This window comes from Chionomys nivalis, chromosome 7, assembly GCF_950005125.1.
Source record: "Chionomys nivalis chromosome 7, mChiNiv1.1, whole genome shotgun sequence".
Taxonomy (NCBI): domain Eukaryota; kingdom Metazoa; phylum Chordata; class Mammalia; order Rodentia; family Cricetidae; genus Chionomys; species Chionomys nivalis.
Genome location: NC_080092.1, coordinates 95,648,467 through 95,660,849, shown reverse-complemented (window position 1 = coordinate 95,660,849; position 12,383 = coordinate 95,648,467). Strand labels below are relative to the sequence as shown.

Below are 12,383 nucleotides of genomic sequence, written 5' to 3'. Positions count from 1 at the left end.
GTGCTGGGTTCTCAGCTCCCAGTAGGAGTTCTGAGCTTCCAGGATGTCCAGGAGCCCCTTCCATAGGACCAGTCAGCCCCTTTCCAGCCCCTAGTCGCCATGATTTCACACTGACCCTCACAGATAGTAGCCTTTGCCTGTCACCTGCGTACATCCCTAACTACATGGGCTGTTGCGAAGAGGCTGTGGCCAGGCTCCACTTCCAAGCCCTGCCCTTGGTTTTGAGCTCCGGGTGGTACCTCCCCCCCAGTCAGGCTGAGGAAAGATCACTTGGGAACTCCGGGAAGGTGTCCGCACCCCTTCATGTGATATATCTGCCCAGAGAGGCCACGCTTCCTCTTCTGCCTTGATACTCCGGGGCTTCTGCTGTGGCTGATTTGGCTGGGCACTCAGGCCCCCAGGTAGACTTCCACCAGTCCCCCAACAGAATGCATGCGATAGAAGACCCCCAGAGGCAGGCCGAAGTTGACAATGGTGAACCAGGTCCTGTAGCCGTAAAAATCCTTTTCCAGCCCGTTCTCAAACTCAGGGTGTATGCCAAATGCGGGCATCATCCACAGCTGGGGAGAGAGAGGAGGCTGCTGGGTGAGGGAGGGGCTCTCCCAAAACTTAAGATGCTTAGTTCATGTGAGGCTGACCTGGACCCTGCAGTTGGTCCAGCATTCATTCTGGGGTTTTCAGAGCAAGGTCCCCACCCCTGATGTCTTTCTTACCCCTGACACAGAAAGTAATGGCCATGTTGGTTGGCTTGCTTGAGGCCTGGTTGAGCCCCAGAGGGTTGCCTTATACATAGCATTTGGCAGGACCTCTCAGCCAACACTCTACACTGCCAAGTTGGACTGTTTGTGCCCTAAGCCCCGAGCACAGGCTTTACTACTTCTGCTAGTTATAGCCACCTGCATCCCGTCCTGCTCTCCTGTGAGAATTTTACCCGTTTGCCAAAGCCCAGATCAACCTTGTCCACCTTCCAGAAACACACGTTGGCTCTTGGGACACAGGCTTCCGTCATTGAACTCATGACACAGTTAAAAGCCAATTTATCACTTCTTCTCGGCCTAACCCAGCTGTTTCACATCTGGGGTGTGTTTCAAGCTAAACAACCCTGAGCTGTCACATATCTGCCAGTTACAGGCCGTGAGAGCCGGGACTGAACAGACAACATACGCTCCAGTTTGTCCAAAGGGGAGGGGGACGGACAGCAACATTGCCTGTCATTTGGAGGTGTGTTGATGACTAGAGGAGGTGTGGAGAGAGCGCATGGACCTTTGGGCCGGCTACTTAGCAGCCAGCAGATGCTAAGAGACCAGTGCCGTCCTCTGACTCCATTAGGGATTAATAGAAAATGAATAGTTCTGGTCTGCTCTTCTAGTCGAATTCAACATATGACGAGTTCAGTGGTCATTTTCGAACAGGCCCCCTGGCACCTTCCCCATCAAGACCGAAAGCTTCTGGGGGTCAGAGTCGCGCACATTTGTAAAGAGGGCTTTGCTGTGTGCTGAGCACATGAATTCATGCCAGGCAGCTTGCAGGGAGCTGCTGGAGATATTCCTGGCTCTCAGGCAGCATCAAGCGCGCTAGAGACGAGTGACCACCCCCACGCCCCAGGAGTTTCTGCCCAGATACTTACCGTGATGTTGCAGAGGATGAGGAAGAGCGAGATTTCCTTGAGCACCCTTCGTTTCCAATTGAGGTGACTGTAGGAGTGAATGTAGGCCCTTGAGGCTCTCCGTAGATCCTGGCCCAGTTCCCGCAGGGAGCCTCTGCGGGGCAGCTCAGCATCCTGCTTCCCCATCACGTCTGCATCCGGGAGCACAGGCTCCCAGAGCGGGCGGCGGTGCAGGCCCTCAATGATGAAGAGATTCTGTGTGATGTGTTGTAGGATAAGCAGTAGGGAGTAGGCCAGGATGAGCTGGTTGAGCAGCTCGTGTGGCCGGGTGGCCACAATAGCCACAATGGAGAAGTAGGCGATGCCCATCTGGCCCAGGGCAGCGCCCATCAGCAGCACCACATCCAGGCTGCGGGTGGGGTTCTTGAGTGTGTCCAGTTCTCGCTCCTCCAGCCCATGAATGGCTGTGCCTGCCAGGCACGCCAGGCTCATGGTGGGCAGCACGACCACATAGTATGCATAGTAGAGGGTGAAGTACTGGCGGCCTATCTCGGGGCCGCTTGCCTCGATCTGGAAGAGCACGAAGACGCACACACCAGCCACCAGCGCCAAAAGCCCCAGCAGGGGCCCAAAGATGACCCCGTGCAGGCGGAAGGGTGGTCTGTTGGGATGGACACCCGAGTGGGCTGCCAGGCGGCGGCCCACGTTCTTCCACATGACAAAGAGTACCGCACAGCAGATGAGGCAGTACTCTGTGCTGAATGGGTAGAGCATCAGGTAGCCCTTCCGGAAGACCTCGCACACCGTGGCGTTGAGACACATGCAAGTGTTCGTCTCGTTACCTGAGAGGGGGTAGGGCAGGAGGAGACAGCATCTCAGGCAGGCCCTGCACTGGAAACCCTAGTGCCAACGATCACTCTCACCCCCCTCCTGGAGCAGACTGGATTCGGACAGGACCCAGTCAGATGTTTGTTTTACAGATGTGGAAACATCTGAGGCTGGAGCATAGAGATTGGAAATCACAAAATGATCACCGTTTTACAAAGGGATTCGAGACTCCAGGTCCAAACTTTCACAAAGCATTGCAGGCATGCTCTCCCTGACTCCAAGCATCACCTCCACATGTCGCTCGGTTGGCAGAGCAAACCCGTCATTTGCAATAAGAAACCGGGCTGCCACACCTGAATGCGGTGACTTGTCTCAGCATGACACACCGGGGTAACTAGAAGTCGATGCCCCTGGGTGAATGCATGGTCTCACTGCGCTCATGGGTGCCAAAATGCTTGAGCTGAAACCAAGTCAGACTTTGGGCTGCACATCTAGGAAAAGCAGAGGAGAGGGAAAGAGCCGAATGCCACCACTGGGAAGCAACTGGAAAACCTCAAGGTCATTTCAAAAGAGAGTCTTTACCAGAGGCGTCAGAGATCATGCAGTGGGCTGTCCCTGCAGGATCCAGGTTCAGTTCTCAGCACCCACATCAGGGGCTCACGACCACCATAACTCAGGTTCCTCAGGATCAGAGGTTCCCTGCTGCCTCTGTGGACACCCACACTCTTGTGCATAGACTCTCACACATAAATAGCCAAATACACAACAACATAAATTATTAAAAAAAAAAAAAGAGTGTTAACCGAAGTGCCAGGTGTGGTGACACATCCCTGCAATTCCAGAGATTGGGAAACCAAGGCCGAAGGATCTCAAGTTTGAGGCCAGCCTGGGCTACACAGTTAACCTCTGTTTCAGAAAGTCAAGGATTAGGAATGTGGCTTTGTAGCTGAGCTCTTGCCAGTATATTTTGAACCCCTATACTGCAAAAACAATAAACAAACAAACAAACAAGAACTTAAACTTGGAATAGTAGCTCACACCTGTAATCCCAGCACTTGGGGAACTGAGGCAGAAGGATGAGGAATTTGGGTTAGCCTTGGCTAACCTGCCTCAGAAACACGTAATCACTATGTCGTATATTTGGTGTGTGTGTGTGTGTGTGTGTGTGTGTGCAGGCTTGATGTTGATTTGTCTTCCTTAGTTGCTTCTCCACCCAATGTTCTGAGACAGGGTCTCTCACTGAACCTGGTGCTTTGGCTAAACTGACAGGCCACTGAGCTCCAGAAATTGCCCAATAATAATGAATTGAAACTCTGGGTGTGGCTCAGTGGTAGAGCGCTTGCCCTGCCTGAATGAGGCTCTGTTCCAACCCATAGCCGCAGACATACAAACACACATCCATGACGTCACTGGACCCAAGCTTCCTTTTTGCACTTTTTGTGCAAAGTGCAAACAGAACGTAAGGGAAGGCCACAACATACAGATATGCCATGGTTCACGCGCTGGGTGTGCGAATCCATGAGAGCTGGTGCACACAGGCTATGATGCCGCCTGTGGGTGGGGCAGACACATAGGTGTGGCTGAATCCCACAGACTGCGTGCTCCCCATGTGGATTTATGGGATGTTGCTTCAAAGGGCAGACTATCCACACTCAGGATTAGCCAGACCGGATGATTTGGAGAGAGCTGTCTATCCACAAGTCTTTTTCCCCTCCTGGTATGTTTAGATATTAAGATTGCGTTAGGACAGCATTTCTTTCAGCCCCAAAGAGGAGTTTTAGTCTCTTACAAGGAAAATGCAAATGGCATGGGTGGGTGCATGCCTGAAAGGCTTCTCAGTGATCCACTCAGCCAGGATCAGTGGCTGGTTTGCTGCTGGCAATGTGACCGCAGTGATTAGGACATCAAGTGCCAGTTTTTGATGGAGCATGAAGGGGACCATGGACACAATGAAGCGTGTGTGTGTGTGTGTGTGTGTGTGTGTGTATGGTGTGCATTGACACAATGAACTGTGTGTGTGTGTGTGCATGTAAATGTGTGCACATCCACATACAAACCAGAAGACACTCAAGAGGATGTAGTCCCTTAGGAAGTATCTGCTTTGTTTTTTTGTTTTGTTTGTTTGTTTGTTTTGGCAGTATCTCATTAGCTGACAGTTCTAGAATGCCTGGCCAGTGAGCCCTAGGGACTGATCTGTCTGCATGGTCTTTTCTTCTTTCTTTCTTTCTTTCTTTCTTTCTTTCTTTCTTTCTTTCTTTTTCTTTTTCTTTTTCTTTTTTTTTAAGATAGGTTCTCACTGTGTAGCCCTAGCTGGCTTGGAACTCACTACATAAACCCTGAACTCACAAAGATCTGTCTTCCTCTACCTCCCAAATACTATGGGGACTAAAGAACTGGGCCACAGTGCCTGTCTATGCTAGATTTTTACACGTGAGCTCCCAGGGAACAAACACAGGCCCCTCTTATTTGTGTGAGAAACAATTTATAGACTGAGCCATCTCTACAGCAGCCCACACTTTTCTGTTTAACAATGACCTGGCCTTGAGTGTGCTCCCAACTTCATAACTGTGTTGCCTCCCTAGTTGACGTGTGTGTGTGCGCGCGCGCGAGCGCACATGAGCATACATAAATGTGATGGGTGGAAGTTCTGGTCCCCTTGTACCTGAGAATTTTTCCATGAGGGCGTCGAGCTCGGCCTCAATCTCACGGTGCATGGAGTCATTGGTCACAGCCAGAACCCACAGCAGCAGGTTCGTGGCCAGGGTCAGCATGAGGCCACACCTGGAGGAAGGGCCACATTCTGCTCACACACACGGCCTACACAGCCTGGATAGCTCCCAGAGCCCCATTCCTCACTGTTCTCTACTGTTGGGGTGACTGCTCAGTCTCAGAAGTAGATCACAGAGGTGGTAGGATTTTAGGAGCCCTTAGGGGTCACTTGGAATGTAGCCTGTGCTAACCCGCAGCTTCAGGTCCCTCCTGTCTGGGGAAGCTGGAGGGTGGTGGAAACAGAGCACCCCAGAAGACTCAGCTGGGAGGATGTCTCACCTGGTGAGGTTGGTCTGCACCTGAACACAGTCTTTGCAGCGCCTCCACAGCACCCATGTCTGGAAGAGACGGGGGTCTTGAGCCCAGGTGCTAATGACCTCAGTTTTGTGTGTGTGTGTGTGTGATGTGGTGGTACATAGGGTGAGCACCTCAGTTGTATGTGTATGTGTGTGTGTGTGTGGTGTGTGGTGTGGTACATAGGGTGAGCACCTCAATTGTGTGTGTATGTGTGTGTAGTGTGGTGGTACATAGGGTGAGCACCTCAGCTATATGTGTGTGTGTGGTGTGTGGTGTGGTACATAGGGTGAGCATCTCAGTTGGGGGTGTGTGGTGTGTGTGTGTGTGTGTGGTGTGGTGGTACATAGGGTGAACACCTCAGTTTTGTGTGTGTGTGTGGTGGTACATAGGTGAGCACATCAGTTGTGTGTGTGTGTGTGGTGTGGTGGTACATAGGTGAGCACGTCAGTTGTGTGTGTGTGTGTGGTGTGATGGTACATAGGTAAGCACGACAGTTGTGTGTGTGTATGTATGTGTGTGTGTGTGGTGTGGTGATACATAGGGTGAGCACCTCAGTTGTGTGTGTGTGTGTGTGTGTGTGTGTGTATGCAATGGAGGGAAGGCAGCTTCCATAAGGAAGCCTAGGTTGGAATCCTGGCTCTGCCATTTCCTTTTTCCATGCAGTACTGGGCCAGTGGTAAGCATCCCGGGACTGTAGCCCACTCAGCTGTGAAAAGGGCCTCAGTCTCCACTGCTTGGGGAAGGGGAGATACCTACCTCGTGAGGAAAATAAGGGTGATGTAAGTACAGCATAGTAGAGACTCAATAGATGGAGAAGCCGGGGTAATCTGGGAGCTGGGTATAAGAACATGCAGGCACATCTAGACGAAGGTGTTTGTAGGTGTCGACAGGTATGTGTGGAGGCACACACGTGCAGAGGAGTGCTGTGTGGGTGTGGGTGCATAGAGGTGAGCTATGAGTGGTGTATGTCTACACCCTGGAGCATGGAGACGTTGCCTCTGTGGCTGGTTTTAGGGTAGGTTGAGTGGTCTGTGTCCCTGGAGGTATGGGGATGGGGGAGACCCGTCACCTGGACACTCATGAAGATGATCTCAATGACCGGAAAGATGAGCTCCACTTCTGACTTGCAGTGAATGTGACTCACATCGTAGCCCATGCGGAATGCATTCAGGCAGATAGTGCAGCTGCCGAAGAGCACTAGGGAGCCTGGCAGGAGAGGATGGGCGGGTGGTGGGCACAGGCACCTGCTCCCAAACAGGTTCTCCTCCCCAGCCCTCTCCACCCTCCTAGCACCAAGTGCTTACCCCTCACCCAAATGGGTCCTGCATGAGGGTCACGGTACAGCACGGCGTGGGGCTTCCGTGTGGTGCCCACTACGTAGTAGAGGAGCCACGACAGGGAGAGGACCTTCAGCGCGGCCAGCAGGATCCACACGTCACCCAGAGTGACAGCCACATTGTTGAAGATCATGCTACAGATGAATGCCCCACCCAGAAACACCACATTGAGGGCCAGGAGCCCCGAGAAGAGCTGCCCGGCCTTCTGGGCCTGTCGGTCTCTCCTCAACAGCAGGGAGAAATGCCGTGCTAGCCAGGACTTCTGCTTTGGAGGGCATGGGAGCCCTGTGTGATTGGTTGGCATGTCTGCTTGGTCATAGGTAGATGCTGCTTCGGTGGTCTCTGTTTCTGAAGATGACACGGGTGTGACCTGAGCAGGGGCTGGAGAGAGAGAGAGAGAGAGAGAGAGAGAGAGAGAGAGAGAGAGATCGGCTCACGAGAAGACCTGTGTTGGAGCCCACCCCAGCTCCTAACGTCTGTGTGGTAAGAGCATACTATGAAGCCCTTCTAGCTGGGACACTGGAGCTGCCCCATATCCCTTATGGGACTCAAGGTTGAGAGAGACCAAGGTATATATACAGAAGTCCTCCATGCTGCACATGAGTATAAAGATCGAGAGCTACCTTTCCCTCCCCACCCATGACTGGGCCACCTCACTTCTTAACTCCATGCTTCGTCTTAAAGTGTGATAATAGCTTCGTCCAGTCACCAAGGGTTACTTGAGTGTTGTCCTTTCGTTGAGTATTTTTTTCAGAGCTGGATTTTTTCATCAGCAAAAGTCAGTGTGAGCCTGCTTGTTTATAGAGAAATTCCACTCACGAAATCAAGAGGGCAGGGGCTGGCTCCCTGATGGTGGGGTGTGATTGCCTACAGGGTTGTGTTGAGGTTGAGTTTTGGCTTGGTGGGAAGGAACACAGTGGTCTGGAATAATACTCTATTAGGGGTACAGTGTAGTATCTGGAGATGCAGGCAAGGTCTAGATGCCACCCACTGGGTTCACAATAGAGTTTCTTCTGCAGGAAGGATGAAGGAGCTGGGAGAGAGAGAGTCCCCTCTAGCTCCTAAGAACCCCGGTGCTCATAAATAAATAAGAAAAAAAGTGGTCAGGCGGTGGTGGCGCACGCCTTTAATCCCAGCACTCGGGAGGCAGAGGCAGGTTGATCTCTGTGAGTTTGAGGCCAGCCTGGTCTATAGAGCCCCAGGATAGCCAGGGCTACACAGTGAAACCCTATCTTAAAATACAAAAACAAAAACAAAAAAAATACCAATATAACTAAAAGGTATCTTTAAACTCAATGAAGGTTTGGAGGCAAAACTCTGTAATTCGCCAAGCTGCCGTGTGTATGGGATGGGTAAAGATCAACATGCATGCCGTGCCCTTGACTTTAACTGCCCTAAATTCTGTCTGTTCCCAGTCTATTCTTGGCTGTCCTGTGAATGTGTTGCATAGCAAGAGGGCACTGCCTGGACCCTACTCTTCCTCTGAAAGTCTCTTGCTATTTCCTTGCTCATCTGAAGTTTTCTCTCAGGCCACCCACTGTCACCACTTGCTAAGGCCCAACCTTGGGCCACCCAATAGCTGCAGTGCTGTCCCTTGAGGTCACTTAAGGCCCTGCTCCTCCCCAGTGGAACTGAGTTCCAGCAGAGAAGACATAGTTCTACAGCTTCTGTGTACTTCCCTGTTCCGCGACCTGGACCGCCTCTGAGAGCTCCTGCCTCCAGGCATCCTGGCCTCAGGGCTCTGAGTTGGTGCTGACCCATCTCCTGCTTCTAATGTTCGTAATTCCAGGGGCTTTCTGGGCCACATGAGTTGGACTTTGTCTTTGTTTTGTCCAGACCATGCATGCCATCACATCCCAACCATGTCCATTCCAGCTTTCACACTGCCTGCCTGCATCTTCCTCCTGTCCTTCATCTCCTTCTCTCCTTCTTGGTTTCTCTCTTGTTAGCTTGCTTTCTTTATAGTCTGGCTCTATAGCTCAAGCTACCATTTTTCCTGCCTCTGCCTCTCACGTGCTAGGATTAGACATACCTGCACATCCCTGGCTATTTAGATTAACCACTACCTTAGTCTGGAGCCCATCTGTTCTCTCCTGAACTAGCCTTCCTGCTAACGGCGCCTGTCTCCTGCTGAGAGTCCTGCAAAGACAGCCAGTAACCCTCAGTATAAAGTCCAAGGCTTATGGGGCCTTACTGAGTGAAATGAGATAGTGTGTGCTAATGAGGACCTGGTGTACACAGAGCTCAAGGAAGAGCAGCAGCTGCTGCTTCCTGCTCCTGCCTTCAAGTACCTCCCCAGCCCCCCACTGCTCTCCCCATGGGCTGCGGCATCCTGCTATAGTTCCCAGAATGCCGTCTGCTCTTGCTCACCTCCTTATCTTTCCCCATCTTTGTCTATGATCCCCACCTTCTTCCTCTTTGGTGACTCCAGTTGATCCTTCAGGACTCATTCAGGCTGGGTGAGGGCCCCTTCTTGCCACTCCCAGCATCCCTTGCTCATTGCTTGGCCCAGCATGCTCTATCTTCATTAAGGAACTTTGCTCTGTCTGTCCCTCTGTCGAGACCCTCCTAGGAAGCCCTCGCCTCAGTGTCCCTCACCACAGCTCCTCTGGGGCCCTGTTTTCCCACATACACCCTGAGCAATACCGAGGACTGATAACTTCCAATGTTCTCTGTTGGACAGTGAAGTACTAAACTTTGAACCCCTTTCAAGACTTTGTAAACAAGTTTCACTACTCCTCCAGTCCATCCTGTCATCCTTGGGAACAATTCTACCTCCTTCCTGTCAAGCCCCTGGCCACACCCCAGGCTCCTCAAATCCATTCAGACCCAAGTAGAGGACTCCATGTTTTCCATGTGGTCTCTTGGCTCCCTCTTCTGGGGGCGCCTTTTCTCTTGCCTGTCAACTCCCACCAATGCCGCTCACCCACCTCTTCATGGGAAACCTTCCCTCTGCCCAAGCAGACATGTGGCTACTTTGTTGGGCCACTCCTCTGCTGAGCGTGGGTGTGAGTGTGCACCATTCAGGACTGGTTCCCTCAAGATCTGGGACTCCTCCAGTGCAGAGAAGGGGTCCTGTTCCCACTCACCTCTCTAAATCTAGCACAGTCGTAAAAGCCAACCTGACCACCCTGGACCCCATTGTTTCCTGAGGGGGCAGGATTTTAGCGCCAGAGCTGCGCACAGAGACCCTGCCCCTTAACCCTTTCCATCCTGGCGCAGCTGAGGAGGCGGTCCAGATGCTTATCTTTCCACCTTCCCTACCCAGGTTGAGCAAGGTAAGGCTCCCAGGACACCTCCCTGCTCCTTTTCTGCCAGCTCTGGTGGCTCCACCTCATTGTCCCCACTCCCTACTGATGCAGAGCCCAGATGGCATTTAGCATCTCTGTGATCTTGGCCAAGCTATTTAGTTTCTGTAGTCAGTGTCCTTGTTCATCCGTGAAATGAGCGAGCAACTACGGAACAGGAAAGCCCGGTACTCAATAAATCTAGCTCGCTTGCTTGCATGGCCATCTAGCTCACAGCCTCCCTCTCCAGAGCCTCCTGCATGCTAGGATGGTGTGGTACCACTGAGCTACATCCCCAGCGCAATACATTCTTGAATGAATAAGCGAAGGAACGAATACATGATACTCCCCACAGGAGTTTTGTCCGAATTCAGTAATTCGATGCATGGAGAGACACGACGAACCGCGCCTAGTAGACGTTTGTGAACTTCCCTACAGATCCCAGAGGGACTGAAAGGTTGAAGTTTTCCGCTTAGACTCCAGGCCTTGGAGTGGGGGTGTGTGGAGACCCTGGAGAACAAAGTTCCAGGTCCTCTCCCTTCAAAGGGTTGGAATTTTAAGGTTCCCCCTGCTCCCACGCCCGTGGTTCAGTGCTCCACCAGCGGTTATCAAAGGGGCAAGAACAGTTCACAGCCAGGCAAGGTATTAGGATGAACATCAAGGGGTCCAGGAAAAGAGCTAGAACTAATGCGCTTGGAACCCACTAGAACTCAGCCATCCTTGGCACGCCTCTAGGCACGACGCCATTCCAAGGGAGGTCCTAGACACCAAACAGGTTTATGGATGGCGTTCAAAGGCGAGCGACGAAAGAAGACGAACCGTCGGGGCCACGGAGCCAGCAGTGCAGGGCCAGTTCCGTGGGAGGCTGAAGAGCACAGGCACGGAAGCTTCGGGATTTCGTTCCGAGACGAGTCGGGAGAGAGAGGTCTAGGCAGCCCCAACACCAACCATCCATCCAGGTTTCTGGATTCTTTCAGGTCCGGGCACCCTCTTTGGGCTGCGAGAACCCTTGAGCCCGAAAGTGAAGTAGAGAGAAGATGGGCACAGAGCCAGAGCTGGGGTGCGCGATACAGAGGAGACAGTCTCGGGTCTCCCCCCCCCCACTCACTCTCCCCTCTCTTTCCAGTCCTTGTAGCTCCTGGCTCATGAACCCCACTTTGGAGCAGTGAATGTGAGGATGGGCTTCCAGGGAAGGTTTAGTCAACTATTCCCGAGCACTCGGGGGTCCCAGCTCGAGCTGGGGATCCCTACCTGAGGTCTGCGAAGCCATCGTCGCGGGCTCCTGAATTGCAGCGCGTATCTTCCGTTCAGATGAGGCCCCAGGAGCCCTGAGACAGATGCCTCGACGCCCTTTCCACCCCCCCACCCCCCGCGAGACTGCGCAGCCGCCGCTTGGGCTCCAAGGCCCATCGATTTTTCTGTTGACTTTGGGAATCTCATTAATCTCTCGTTAATTACTTCGCCGGGGGCTCGGGCAAAAGACTGGCAGCCAATGGCGAGGCGGCTGCGCGGGAGGGCGTGGCAGGAGGCAGGGCGGACGCCGGGGGCAGGGTCTGAGTGGGGGTGCTTTGTCCTCAGCCTCGCGCCGCACCGAGAACTTGCTGGCTTCAGGCTGCTCTTGCCTATGGTGTCTGAGCTACGAATGGGACCCTCTTCTTTCCGGGTCTAGGTCGCCTCTTTTCCACACCCTACCTAGCTGACCTAGCGCCAAAGCAGCCTCCTGGGATGATCTCTCTACGTTACATCAAACCTGAAGTTGGGGTAGAGGAGACCCAAGGCTGAAGATGGGATTAGAAGGCAGGAGGGGAGGCAGTCTTTGGGGTCTTCTCTGGTTCTCCTCTTTTCCTCTCCCAGCCCTCTCCGTCTCACTGCCCCATCACCCCCACCCTCAGCCTCAAAGACCTGTGGACCTCACGGTGATGACAGCCAGGTATTTCCCCTCTGATGTCTCCAGTCTAAGTGTCACTGTTCTCTTCCCCCAAATGCCACCGCTCCCAGCCTAATCCAGGTATGGCTCTCCCTTCCTGCTGGCTGTGACGTCTCCATTTCAATCTCTGACTCTCTCACACACACAAAACCAAACAGACTGACGCTGGCCAGGTTGCTCAGTGGGTAACGGCTCAGGGGGATCTGGGTTCCATCCCTAGGACCTATAAGGTGGAGGGAGAGAACTGATTCTGCAACTTGTCCTCTGACCTCCACGGATACACACACCACAGCAGGTGACCACCTACACGCATGCACACGCGCAGAGAAATT

The 12,383-nt window shown here is 52.9% G+C and overlaps 1 protein-coding gene across 1 annotated transcript; it reads right to left on the bottom strand.

The window, feature by feature from the left end:
- Positions 1 to 389: 389 nt before the first annotated feature.
- Positions 390 to 11,394, bottom strand: Otop3 (otopetrin 3). The gene is made up of 7 exons (XM_057773995.1): positions 11,376 to 11,394; positions 6,805 to 7,218; positions 6,570 to 6,706; positions 5,483 to 5,541; positions 5,097 to 5,215; positions 1,628 to 2,448; positions 390 to 560 (listed from the first exon to the last, which is right to left on the bottom strand). The coding sequence occupies exons 1-7, from the start codon at positions 11,392 to 11,394 to the stop codon at positions 390 to 392; spliced, it is 1,740 nt and encodes a 579-aa protein (XP_057629978.1).
- Positions 11,395 to 12,383: the final 989 nt, after the last annotated feature.

Bases quoted from the DNA above. Each gene is read 5' to 3' on its own strand.
- Otop3 (XM_057773995.1), bottom strand. The intron at 5,542-6,569 runs GTGACGGGTCTC...CGTCTCTTCCAG, and splicing joins TCATCTTCATGAGTGTCCAG to ACATGGGTGCTGTGGAGGCG. The intron at 5,216-5,482 runs GTGAGACATCCT...CCCTTCCTCCAG, and splicing joins GTGCAGACCAACCTCACCAG to GTGTGGCCTCATGCTGACCC.